General features: G+C 39.9%; 1 protein-coding gene across 4 annotated transcripts in view; it reads right to left on the reverse strand.

Moving 5' to 3' along the window:
• Positions 1–14061, reverse strand: part of KDM4C (lysine demethylase 4C) — a 397703-nt gene that overhangs the window by 322339 nt on the left and 61303 nt on the right. For all 4 annotated transcript variants that reach the window (XM_075931603.2, XM_075931602.2, XM_075931604.2 and 1 more), the window contains exon 5: positions 10419–10612. In XM_075931603.2, coding sequence (XP_075787718.2) covers positions 10419–10612 — 194 coding nt within the window. The remainder of the gene's footprint in view (positions 1–10418; positions 10613–14061) is intronic.

Genomic DNA, 14061 nt, shown 5'->3' on the forward strand with positions numbered 1-14061 from the left:
CAGGGGTGGGGAGGAATGGGAAGGTGTCCATGAGAGAGGGGAGGAGACAGAGTGATACTGGGAGAGGAGCGGGGAGTGGGTGCCAGGAGAAAAGGAGTTGAAAGGAAGGGTAGACATGAGGAAGGCAAGGATTGGAGCAAGTCACGTGAGAGGGTGCAGAGGGGCATGAGGAGAACTGGGGCAGAAGGCAGTGAGGGGGTGGGCACCAGGGAGGAATAGGGCAAGGGGAGGCAGGTGTTGGGAGGGCAGGGGCAGTGAGGGAAGGGGGAGGCACCAGGAGGGTGCAGAGGGTAAGGTAAGGTGCAGGTGTGAGGGGGATTGTGGGGATGAAGCAGAAGGGAAGATATGGGGGAGCAGAGTTGAGGGGAGGGACAGGCACCAGAAGGCAGAGGAGAGAGGCAGGGCAGCCAGGTAGAGGGAGGTGTTAGGAAAGGAGATGGGGAGGAGGGCTAGAGGAAGGGTGAACACAGCGGAGAAGGGAAGAGCAAGTACAGGTGTCAAAGAGGAAGGGGAGGTGGGGCAAATCCCTGGAGGGCTGAGGGGAGTGAGAAGGGCAGGAGCCAGGACAGCAGAGGAGGGTGAGGGTGGGGGCGGGTCAGCAGCAGAAACCAGGGGAGCAAATGGGGCAAGGGGATGATGGGAGACATGGCAGCAGAGGGGGAAAGGGAGAGGTTTATAATTTGGGAGCCACCATGGCACACATTCAAACATGTGCACATGATCTCAATATTGGTGCACAATACAAAACTTACGCCGCTCATGGATGGAAAATCTTACAGGGAACACTGTTCAGTGTAGTAAACAATTATATCCAGCAGTTTGTCACTCTGACAAAAAAAGCCATGGGTTGAATGAGTAACAAACTGAACTTCCCCTATCTATACAGAAGTGGTCTCTAAGCCATAATAGAGGGACATCGGTGAAATATTAGAGAGACGCCTAAACAGTTGTATTACAAGATTTAACCCATATCCTAATAACTGGGCAATAATAAATCTTCAGATGCCAGTTAAACATTTTGTAGGAATCCAGGATACTATGGTAAGTTCGTAAAAAGCTTTTATGCAATTAAAAATGTTTAAATAGTCTTAACATTAAATACTTCTATACTGAATTTTTATTTATTGGACAGTTGTCTTCATTAGTTCCATTTTACAAATTATACCCAAGCAATTTATAAAATGGATGGATTTCACTCATTTTAATTTTTTGTGCTGTGAGATAAGTACTTTATTTAACACTGTAAGTTATACATGTGACAGTCATTAAATTGGGAATTAAACCTGTATTGATTTAGTATTAAAACAAATGTCAACATACTGCACACCACCATCTGGTGACTATGGATGGATAGGAAATTGTTGATCTCCATAGAGTGCCCAGATTTTGGTAATTATTTTCAATAAAAATTATAGATAAGCTGTCTATCTTGTTTAAGTGTAACAGTTTTTAAAAATAAAACTATTCATAGTAAAAGCAAACACAAATGAAACAAGGAATGATAACATTTTCAAAATGTACATTACTGCATAAAAATATATAAGCTAAATGAAAAATATGGGTATCAGGCTGATGAGAAACAGCCTTTTGTAGTCACCCAAATGACTCTTATCTTTGTAAAAAAACAATTGGATATAAGCAATAGGATTCTGTGGTTATTAAAGCAGATATTTCCAGAGATAGTGGAAAATGCCATTAGATTCAAGCTAATTCAATGTGACATTTTACCAAGCTACTGCACTGTAATACTAGTGTCTGTGATGATGGAGGGTGGGGAAGTAAAAGCTGAGAATCTCCTTCGTCTGATTAGCATTAAACACAATTGCAAAGCTTTAAGCCAGTAAAAATTTGTTTAACTTTAAAGTCATTGGTTGATGATTAGCTTAGTTCACCATCCTCCACATTTTATCAAAGCAGGTATTCCAACCTAATTCCAGATCACCGTCCCAATACCCACTCCCAACATCTTTGTCCATTGAGCAATATGAACAATTCACCATGCTATTCATTTAGGAAATCGAGTATCACCCACGCTACTGCTTTGAGACCAGCCATCTCTTGATTTACCTGAAAACTGACATCCTTTTATTTTACGTATCTTTTCCCATCCATCAGAATATTGTCCTCAAAAAAGCATATCTTGTTACTGACTTCCCTACCAAACTCAAGTTTTATCTTCTGACTCCTTATAATTACTATACTAACAAAGCACTACACCTTCTGTAACTTTCCAGGTCTTTCTCGAAACTGCTATTAGCTCTTTAAACCAAAATATGATCATTCCTTGCTCATAAAAAGATATCCAGTTTCCAAACTCAATTCCTCAACAAAGTTCTGGAAATGGTGGCCGTCTCTTGCCATCCTGACCACCTTCTCCAGCACGTTTCACTGACTTGAAAGTGGGCATTGACCTTTTATTGTGAGATTGCCCTTCTCCAAATAAATTAGTAAACCACACTATTGCTTATGATGATTCCCTTCATACCTGATCTTTGTGACGTTTAGTGTTACTTACCACAGACCGTCCTAAGAATTTTAACAAGAAACCAGTAAGTCCAATAATCTCCTTCTCTAATTGGAATTCAACTATGCCCTTCATTCATGAAAAATTTACATGTTACTTACACTCTGCTTAAGAGTCTCTCAAGAGTCTATTCTTCACTCTATTGGCTTCTACATAAATTTTTTTCTAGCTATAAAATGTGACTCATGAACTGATTAACAGTTTATATCAAATCTGTACAGATGATACCCCACTCCTAACCATATCAATTTTTGTGTCTCAGTTTCTCTGTGTGTGAAGTGGCAATAATGTTACTTAGCTCCTATGAAGTCCTTTGAGATATACTGATAAAAAGCACAACATAAGAGATAGGTTTGATTATGACAACGTTTCCCAGCTTTCTAGTCTTGATTCTCTCAGTTGTTGGTTACACCAAAGCATCCTATTCCTGAAGGACTAAAATGTCCTGCAGAGACTTTTACCTGCTTTCTAAGAGGCATGCCTTCATTTGCTCCCCTATTGCTTCTACCATCTTTCTCCTTAGCCTCAAACAATTTGCTTCCTAGGGCAAAAATCTTGGGCATCATGTTAGATGAGTTCTCTCCCCTCTACTCCTTTTTAGTAATCACCAACTGCAGAACACTGCCAATTTCATCCTGACCCAAACAGTACTTCCCCTGAAACTGATATTGATGCCTATCTATTCTATTCGGAACTGTCTGAAGCCTTCCCTAATGCACAAGGTCAGAGGACTGTCTCTGCATCCTCCTCTTCTGTGTATGGCACAATCTCATGCTATATACACAGGATCAGAATACTTACAATCAGAATCTGCTCTTGCTCTAGAATGAAAGCCTGCCCAATATCACTGATGCTTTGGTAATGTTCATTGGCTTCTAGTCATCTAAGAGTCCATTTTAAACTTTCTTTCAAAACTTCACCATGGACTTGCTTCATTCTACTCCTCTACCTTTCCATGCATTTACTCCTGAGCTAAGACTCTTTCATCCTGCTCCTCCCATCTTGGCTTCTTATGTTCCTGCCATTCAGCTCTCTGGTCTATTTTCAATTAAAGTTATGGAGTCACTTTCCTTTCCCATTCTCTGTATCTTATGATTGACCCTCTCTCCAAAATGCTTTATAATATGCAGCAGCAGTTCCCAACCGCCTGTCCGCGGACTATTTCCAGACCATGAACCGCTGGCTGCCAGGCCACCAGTGGCTCTAGGGGCTAGGGCTGGGATATATTGCCCAGCATCTCCCCTCCCACCACGGCTGTTGGGAGAGGCATGCCCTGCCTCTCAGCCAACAAGCAGTGGGCGGGGCAGGCTCTCCTCCCGGACATGGAAGAGTGCTTCACTGAGCAGCAGGAGGGCCACGTGGAGCCTTAGAGCAGCCGCGACACTGGCAGCAGCGCTTAGCTGGGTGCTGGGAGGCAGCGCAGATCTAGGTGGGGAGGGGAGGCCAAGCACTGGGGGCTCTGGGGTCAGTAGCTGGCACTGGGGAGTAGTGGAGGGGGGACTTTAGGGGTTAAGGCTGGCACTGGGAGACTCTAGGGGGCTTTTTATACCACAGACCAGCAAACCTATTCACAAATAAATAAAATGATACCGGTCCGCCAAAAGTTTGTGAATGGGTTTGCTGGTCCGTGGAATGAAAAAGGTTGGGAACCACTGACATATACACAACAAATCATACAGTAAGGTACTCTCTTATGATTCCCAGTTCATTCCCTGGAATTACAGCATGAAGATCAGGAGTGCCACTGAAAATGCCTTTCTACAAACTGAGGACCCATTCATTTTGTATTTATCTACGCACATTGTCATTTTAGATTATACTCTTTCTTTTTAACAGCAGGATTTGACTCCGTGAATGGCAAATATTCCAAATCCCAATACTAAAACACAAACCCATAAATGAGTACAATAAAACAGTATTAAATATACTTTATACACACATGCTTTCTCTAATAAAAATGAAACTAGTCTTACTATATCAGAATTCAAATATCCAAACTCCTATGAAAATAATTGCTTTGTTCCCGTTTAATCAACACTTTCATGTATCCTTCACTAATATGCTTGAAAAAGATTTATATCATCTTAATCCTTCCAGATCTGAAAAGTATCTACCTTCATCACTATTTTATGAGAGTCAGATAATAGCAGCAAGAATAAACTGATTTCAGACTCCTAATGTGCCTAGAATGTTTTCCAAAATTTAAAAGGCCCTATTCAAATGTTTTGGATTTATGGATATATAATATCATATCTTGGAGCAGCATATGCATCTTCTACAAAAAGCCAATCTTCATATTCTGTTAAGTATTCTGCCTTTATTATACTACAGGTTCAACCTCTCTAGTCTGGCATCCTTAGAACCAGATTGGTGCCGAACCAGAGGATTTGCCAAACCACAGGAGGTCAATATTGTCTAGCAGCATTAGCAATATTTCCACTGCTTACTGGGCTTTTAGAAGACATTTAGGGGTAAATTAGAGTTAAATTACAGCACAGAACACTGAGAGCCAGGGCTGGTGGCTGTAAACAAAAAGTTATGGGACTGTGGGAAACTTTACTACATCTATGATAAGTGGACATCTGGCTAACTAAAGTCATGCAGGACCACACATGTTGTTGGACAAGAGAACGTCAGACTAGAGAGGTTCAACCTGTACTGAAATTGGAAAAGGCTCACAAAGGGGAAAAAAATTATTAGGGATATGTAACAGTTTCCATACCCCTGGGTCTTTTCAGCTTGGAAAAGAGATGACTAAGAGAGTGTATAAGATCATGACTAGTGTAGAGAAAGATAACAAAGGGCTATTTATTCCTTATACACACAAGAACAAGGGATCTTCAAATGAAATTAATATGAACTAGATTTAAAACAAAGGAAGATACTTCTTCATACACAATGCAGAGTCAGCCTGTGGAATTCTCTCCCAAAGTATGTTGCAAAGACCAGGATTATAAGGGTGCATCTACACAGCAAAGTTATTTCAGAATAACGGCTGTTATTCTGAAATAACTATGCGAGAGTCTATACAGCAATAGCATTATTTCGAAATAATTTCAAAATGACAGGAGGTTTATTCCGACTTCCATAAACCTCATTCAACAAAGAATAATGCCTACTCCAAAATAGCTATTTCAGAATAGGGGCTGTATAGACACTCCACTTCTGCTATTTCAAAATAGCCCCTCACCAGGGCCATTCTAAGTTATTCCTCCCCAGTGCCTCCTGGGGCTCTAAATAGAAATACCATGTCTACATTAGGGAAGCCTGCGTCGGACTAATTTTGAGGCTTCCCTGCAGTCTAGATGAGCTATTTTAAAATAAGCTATTTCAGAATAACTATTCCAGAATAGCTTATTCTGAAATAAATGTGCAGTGTAAACGTAGCCTAACAGAACTAAATAAATTCATGGAGGAAAGGTTCATCAATGGGTATTAAGCCAGAATGGGCAGCTAAATTCCAGCTAAGATGTGCAGCCTCTCTCCAAGGCCCAAAACTGCTATGGCCAGTGGGTGTACCATACCCCTCTCCACTTGCCCCAGCAAACAGCAGCCACCCTTGTCGGGGGGGAAGAGGGGAGTTCCCTCCATGCCGGCTCCAGAAGGAACTGTTGCAGCTAGCAGAGAGATGCCCCTCCCTGCTAGCTCTAGCACCGAACTGTGCTGGCAGGGAAAAGAGGCCCCTCTTTGCTGTCCCCAGCACCAAGTTGCCCTGGCTGAGGAAACTCTGTGCTGTGGCCAGCAGGGAAGCAGCAGGTCCAGCTCCCGTGTGTGTGAGGACCACAGGACTCCATGTACTGCCTCTACCCAGCAGGGGCAAGCACCACATGCACCATCCCCAGGATACCTGCTGGCTACTTCCACTCCTGCACTCCACACTCAGAACCCCTTGGCCCCACTCCTACCACATGAATTTTGTTATGTGCACCAATATGAAGGTGATGTGTCGCACATCACCTCTATATTGGTGCACGTAACAAAATTCATGCTGTTCAGGGATGAGAAAAACTAGAGGGAACGCTGATGGGCAGGGATGGTGTCCTTATGCCAGAAGCTGGGAATGAGCAACAGGGGACTGATCATTTGACGATGCCCTGTTCTGTTCATCCCCTCTGGAGCACCTGGCACCAGATGGACCAGAAAACAGGATACTGGCCTAGATGGATCTTGGTCTGACACAGTATGGCCATTCTTATGTTAAAGCTTCGAGCAGCCTTCAAAACCTCCAGTCAGGATAGAGAGAGAGAGGAGTGCCAGCCCAAGAGAGAGTATGGCTAGGAGCCAGAAACCATTAAGTGGTACCCTTGACGAGCCTTAGAGGAGGAATACAGGTGCCGTTTCCCTCTAAACTGCGACCCTTTCATTCTAGGCCCATCTGCTTCCTCCACTTTGTGGCTTTCATTCTAAACCATTAGACTAACACGAGCGTTTGTTTGTCAGTGTCATGATCTGTGCCTGCTGTTGCTCAGCAACCAAATGAGTCAACTGTCATTACAGTTCATTTTGTAGTACTTTTGATGCAGCTGAGCAAGCATCATCTAATTATGTCTGTCAAAATGCCTTAAGATTTTAATATTTACTGAACTTAACTGTACTCAAATTTAATGTAAACACATTTTGTTATAAAATTTATGTGGATCTATTAAGTACTTATATTTAAAGAATGATCAGGAAATGAAATGTTTTCGTTTACCAAATTCACAACCATGCAAAACACATCATGGACCATGAAATCTGGTGTTCTCCCATGAATCTGGCCTTTTGTGTGCTTTCACCCTATATGATACAGATTTCACCAGGGAGACCAACATTTCTCAAATTTGGGGTCCTGATACAAAATGGAGTTGCCAGGAAATCACAAGGTTATTTTAGAAGAGTCACAATCTTGCCACTCTTATTTCTGCACTCCGTCCAGAGCTGGGTGCCCAGCTTTGAAGGCAGCACGCAGCCAGTAGCAGTGCAGAAGTAAGAGTGGTAACCACACCCATGTTGCCCTTATTTCTGTGCTGCTGCATTCAGAGCTGGGTGGCCAGAGAGTAGATGCTGCTGACTAAGGGCCCCGCTCTGCAGGCATCAGCACAGAAGTAAAGGTGGCAATACCATACTAGAGCATCCTTACATCTGCACTGCTGCTGCTGGTAGCTTTGTCTTCAGAGCTTGATTCCTGGGCAGCAGCCTTCTCCAGCTACCCAACACTGAAGGCAATGCTGCTGCCAGCAGTTTTGCAGAAGTAAAGGTAGCAATAAAATAACTCCCTTACAATAACATTGCAACCACCACACAACTCCTTTTTGTGTCAGGATCCCTATAATTTCTACATATCTGAAATCATTAAATTTTCCATTTTTAAAATCCCCTAACTGTGAAATTGATCCCAATGGTCCATGAATTTGGTAGGGCCCTAACCACAGAATAGTAATACAAAATGTTTTGGAGGGGACATTTTTCAAAGGCACAGAACAGTTAGTTACTGAACTCTCATTTTTTTTTCCTCCAATTAGAGTTGAGTGCCTAGTTCCCATTTGTGAAAGTTTTTAATCTAATTACCATTTAGCTAATATATAAAAATTATAATGATTTGAAAATGCTTCAGTGGAATACTTTTCCATCAAAAAATGTAGTTTTGTCAAGATGGAAATAATTTGTAGAAACGTGGATTTTGACAAAATTTTCATTGGGAAAATATTCAAACAGATTGTTGTGATGTCAAAACTTTTCCTTAGGGTACAAAAATTGTATTGTGATTTTATTGTTTTAACTATTATATTAAAATATTAATTTGAGGTATTATATTTACATTTAACATTTTATAGCGACAATGTTTCAACATTATTGCAATGAAACACTTTTTTCCTTCTCAGAACAAAAACCTTCAATATTATAAAAATGAAATTACTTGATAGTTCAGAAATGAAATTGTTCAGAAATTTTTAATTCACAAGAAATATGGAAATTCTGGAGTTTTGTTTGAAATTCGAACAAAAACTAATTTTGATATGTAATTTTTCACTAAACATAAGTTCTAATTTCCTACCATCGCTAAAGCTAGCAGTGCCTAACAATCAGATTAAAGAGCTTGTGCTTCAAAAATAAAAACCTCGCACATTTTGAAAATGCTGAGATTATTAAAACTGAAAGAATTTTAAAACTCGAATATAATTTTCACTACTTACGCTAGTATTAAATTTCACCTAGGAATATGAAAAGAAAAAGGCTTAACTCTTTTTAGTTAATTCATTTTCAGGTTTTCACACACTAGCTAAACACATCAGTGTCTGAACTACAAACAGTACAGAGAATATATACTTTCCAATGGAAATATAAAAAAATTAATTGGAAAGACTTTCATGTATCTCTGTCTTCCCTCTCCCTATAAGGATTCATTTTAAGCCAAATCTGATTTGAGAGCGGGACTTTAATAAAAAAATTCGAAGTGCTTAGAGTCCACTATTCCTCCATAGGGATCACACAGATTTCTTTTTAAATTTTACACAGTTATTTGGAAGACTCAAAAACTTTTTGTAAACTAGATGGGCATTAAGTACAAGTATATTAAAACTTGATTAAAAATACATTGATCAGAACTTTGCTACATTCTTGCCAAAACATGTCCACATTCTATTAGAATTAATAAATATATTGGCAAGTTTTCATTTTACAATGCTAAGTGCTTTGCAAAACTGCTTTCTAAATTACTTTCATATTTCTTGAGATAGAACATAAAAACTTAGTGTTTAAATGAGACCTGCCTATTTAGCTTTTAACAGATACATCCATCAACGCTGTATCTCAAAAGTACACCTTTCTTTCCTACAATGAAGCCATAATATGCTTAAATTTATTAAACCAATCATTTCCAACAAAATGTATTATTCAATGATGCAATACTCAGATATATGTTATTTACATGATCTGAAGTTAGGGTCCTAGCTTTCTTTACCGTCTCAGTACTATTACAGACCTCTCCTGTTTTATATTTAAAATTCAAAGCAGTTAAAACTAGAACTAAAACCGAGAAAATATTGTTTTTCCTACTATGCTACTGAAAAATTTTTAGCATGTTGATCAATTTGCCAGCTTACAAATTTAAAATGTCACAGTTCCTTCTCCTAATCCAGAAGTGACTGAATGCATGGCCATAATTATCTCTATCACATTTCTGGCTACTAGTATTTTCAACTAAAAGTAATTTTTGATCATCCAAGTGAAAAATGTGAAATTTCTCTTTCAAACACACTCCTATAGCCCACAGTACCTTGAATTTCCACTACATAGCAAGTTTACCCAGTTGTCTCCTTACGCTACTATAAAGCTGTCTAGTTTTAGAAAACCTTTCTAGCTGTGGGCATCACAGTTAAGAGACCAGTCAGACTCCACTCATGCTAAGTCTACCAAAAGTGGACAATATGGACCAAATTCAAAATAACTTTTAAGCACATGCTTAATGTTAAGCACCTAACCAGTCTCATCAACTTCAGGAGGTCTGGTTATGCAGTTAAATTAAATGCATATTTAAATATGTTGCTGACATGGGCTTAAGACATCATATCTGTCCCAATGATTTCAATGAAGCTCTAATAAGAGTACTACTTTCAAATAGTAGCTTGGTTTTCCTGATTCAAGAAATGCCTGTTATTTAACTATTCTTTGTTGGTTTTTGGTGAACTCAGTAGAATCCCAGATTATTTTTCTTTTTAGCAATTCCTTTAAAATGAGAAGTTTACATGATTAAGGCCATTCTCCTTCACTCACAAGATGTCAATTTCAGATTGGTCTTGATTTTTAAATGGAAAAATATGAAATAATTCTACCTCATCTGCTCACTTTAATCAGAGGAAGCAAAAAGGAGCATTTTTCAAAATGAGCTTTCATTTAAAAAAAAAATTCAACTTGCCATGACTTCGGCTCTCCAAAGTGGAGATAATTAATACTGTAGAGATCCATATCTTCAGTGTGCCATGCAAATGTTGTTTTCCACATGCCAAAATAGAGGTAGGGGGTATTTACACCCTCAATAGAAATTCCACATTCTTCACTGACAACATCCAATATTGTGTTGAGATGGGCAATATTCCATTCATCAATACCCTGAAACAGACATAACAAAATACATTAATAAGTGAATACTAAAATAACTTGAATACCAAATGAAAACACAATCTGCTGAAATGATTCCAATAGATATTTTAACTGAAGAGGGGGATGAAAAAAATAATACAATTAATTATCAACCAAGTGGTATAAGCCTGACCTAATTTTGTAATATATTAATAGGCAACTACAAGATTATAAACACTCAGGGTGCCAGCTGAGATAAACCAAGACTCCTATTAAATATAATGGGGTTTGGATCGGGCCATAAAATTGCAAGCTCTTCAGAGCAGAGACCATATTGTCCTATATGTTTTTACAGCACCTAACTCCTTGGGACTCCAACCCTGACACCTACATTACAAATTATAGCTCAAGAGAAAAAATAACTCTTTTGTAGGCATGTAGCCACAAACCAGAACCCTGTTCAAAAAGGTATAAATGCATATTTATTCGGTTCCAAGGTAAAGTCATGCAATATGAAAGTTTTTAAACAGTTATTTAAAACCTACATTATTTTGCTTAGCTCTGAAAGTTTAACTATATATTTGTGAGGGCTTGTCTGTTTCTGTGTCTGTCTGTCCCCGAGCCTGGGGACGTGCACCCTTCCCCCAGCTGTGTCTCCTGCAGCTGCAGCTGTCATGGACAGGCATTTCTCACTTGGCTCCAAGCTGCTGTGGTGAGAGGGCTAAGGTAGTCCTCTCTGCTCAGGATAACCTACGTACTGAACCCCTATTCCCCAGCCCCACCCATGCCTTCACCCCCAGGTGCCCTTTAGGGAGAGTGGGGAGGCTGAGGCTCCCATTTCCCCCCCCCCCCAATTCATATGGGGATATGGCTACCTGTTTCCCTTCATCAGGGAGCCAGGGGACAATGCAGAGTTTGTTGTAATCCTCACGCTGGCTGGGAAACACAGACAGGAAGCAGATGAACCTGGACCTGCCCCAGCCAGGGAACATGTACTCCTCCCACGTCTGTGCCCACTGGAACTGCAGTGACCACGGAGAGGTGCTTCTCACCTGGCCCCAAGCTGCTGTGGTGAGAGGGGGTCGGGGTTGTCCTCTCTCCCCAGGGCAGCCTGCATACAGAACCTCTCATCCCCAGCTCCACCCAAGCCTCCCACCCTCAAGGCACCCTTTAGTGAAGGCAGGTGGACTGAAACTCCTACCCCATTCATATGGGGACAGTGCTCAACTGAGCAACGCTGGGTAAATCTTCTAGTTGCTAGACAAAACACCATGATATTAAAGCTAAATAGTCATGACCCCAACTCAAGAAAGCATCTCTATTTAGGGCAGCACTTAACCATGTGCTTAAGATTTCCTGACACTACCAGGACTAAAATACAAGCTCACAGTTAAGCAAGACCAGATTTCTTCCCATCCTCTTGAATTTTGTAACTAATAAGTTAGTTATAATGAATGTATGTTATAGCAAAAGGTTTGGATTAAATTTAAACTCAAGATGTAAGCCTCAGACAGGCGAGGAAGCTTTGTTAACTTAGCTCCAGCTCTGTTTCAGGTTAGCATGCTCTGATGTTAAAGCAAAGGGATGTTAATATTGGGCAGGGCCTTATAATAGAAGTTTAACGTTGAAAGACTTTGTAACTTTGTTAAAGTGACTTAGAAGTACCCTTTTGTTTCATGCTGAAGTTCTGTAAATGTATTGTTTGTGTGAATGACAGAAAGGATGTTTTAGGAGAGAAGTGTGAAGGCTACTGCAGGCTCAAATGGTCAGAGGAGGGGCCGGAGACTCAGAAGCACCAAATAATTATCAACTAAGCGAAAGCACACTGAAGATGCGAACTGGACTAAGGCAGATTGACAAACTCTGAAGTTAGTGGCAAGCACCCCTTGATAGGGAACCAACAACAACATTCGACGGAAAACAACACCCTCGAGGAGTCGTCAGTATATGGATATCAAGTGACAGAGAACAACTTGTTCCCGATAAGCATATGTTGTAGGAAGATTGACTGTGATGCTGAGTGACTGATTAAGGCCTAAGGACTGACAAGAACCCAGCTCCTTCCTCACACCCAACCGTGTCCGTGTGTCCATGTGTGTGTCCGTGTCCGTGTGTGTCCGTGTTGCCTTATCCCCCTGAAAAAGATCCCGTGTGCTTCTTTTAAGCATAACACTCTACTGGAGCTCTGCACAGTTTAGGAAAATCTCAATCAAGTTTGGGGAAAGGAGTGATAAAATACTGACACCCCTATGCAGATACAAGGTTGTGATACATATGCTGTGGTGCCTGGTGGTTGTGAAGTCATTGAGGTAGCACCTTCCTAGTAGAGAAGACGAGACTATGGACCTTTAAATGTATTCGCTTCATAGTAATCCTGTGTATAAACTTCTAAGCTGCTTAATTTTAAGGAAGGATCTCAGACCATTATGGATACTTTAATGAAGAACAACATGGGCTACTAAGCTTGAGGTGAGATCACAAGGATTCTGGCTTTTATGAAAGGTGTTTATGTGCCAGCCAGAAAAAAAATAAAAAATTACAGGATAAGACAGCAAATAAGACTCTCAGTCTAGGTTTTCAAGATTTTCTTCAAAACCACAAGGCTAAAAATAAATTTATTTTAAACAAAAGCCCTGTGATGTAAATATATTTGGGATGAAGAAACAGGCAGTTATGTAATGTCAATAAAACAAAAATTAACACAGTTGGAAATTTAAGAAATAGATTTCCCATTAGTTGCTGCTAAACATTTTCTCCTTTCAATAATTGTATGCAGAGTATAAAAAATCATGAGACTCAAAGTTAACTTAAAAGGAACAAATGTAATTATTTTTACTCAAATTAGTTAACAGATTTACTTGAAAAATAACCAGAAAATTAAATCTTTATTCACAGATCATGTGTCATAAATTTAGGGAAAATACAAAGACAATGAATATCTGCTTTAAAGTAGAAAATTGAAAACAACCTTAACCATGGAAATTCTATTGTGCTTTCTATAATGTTCTCTTTCACATAACTAACGAAGTATTAATGCAGCAAGTTGTCTATTCTCTTTCTTTGTAGTCCTATCTTAATTTCTCACACTATTCTGAGTCACCAATTTGTCTCATACTAATTTACTGTATTTATGGCTTTCTGGTCCTTTTTCTACCACTATCAACACACTGCCATTTTCTTCCCAAACCCGCCCTCCCCCCCCCCCACCAAATTTACATATGAACACAAAACCATGAGTGAAGAATACACAAAACACATAATCCCTTCAGTCTAGCGAACATGATCTATTTTCATTTACTCAAAATAACGTCTATGCTGTGCATGATGTTGTGTCAGCCTGGGAGAAAATGTTGATAAGAGTTTGGGCAAAAACTATTCAGATGGTTATTAGCTAATGATGGTCTAAAAATATTTTGCCAAGTTTTAAATTGTTTTTTCCCCATCTCCTTTGTATACAAGACAATCAGTTTTATTTCTGC

Source organism: Pelodiscus sinensis, chromosome 6 (genome assembly GCF_052426305.1).
Source record: "Pelodiscus sinensis isolate ZL-2025 chromosome 6, ASM5242630v1, whole genome shotgun sequence".
NCBI classification, from domain to species: domain Eukaryota; kingdom Metazoa; phylum Chordata; order Testudines; family Trionychidae; genus Pelodiscus; species Pelodiscus sinensis.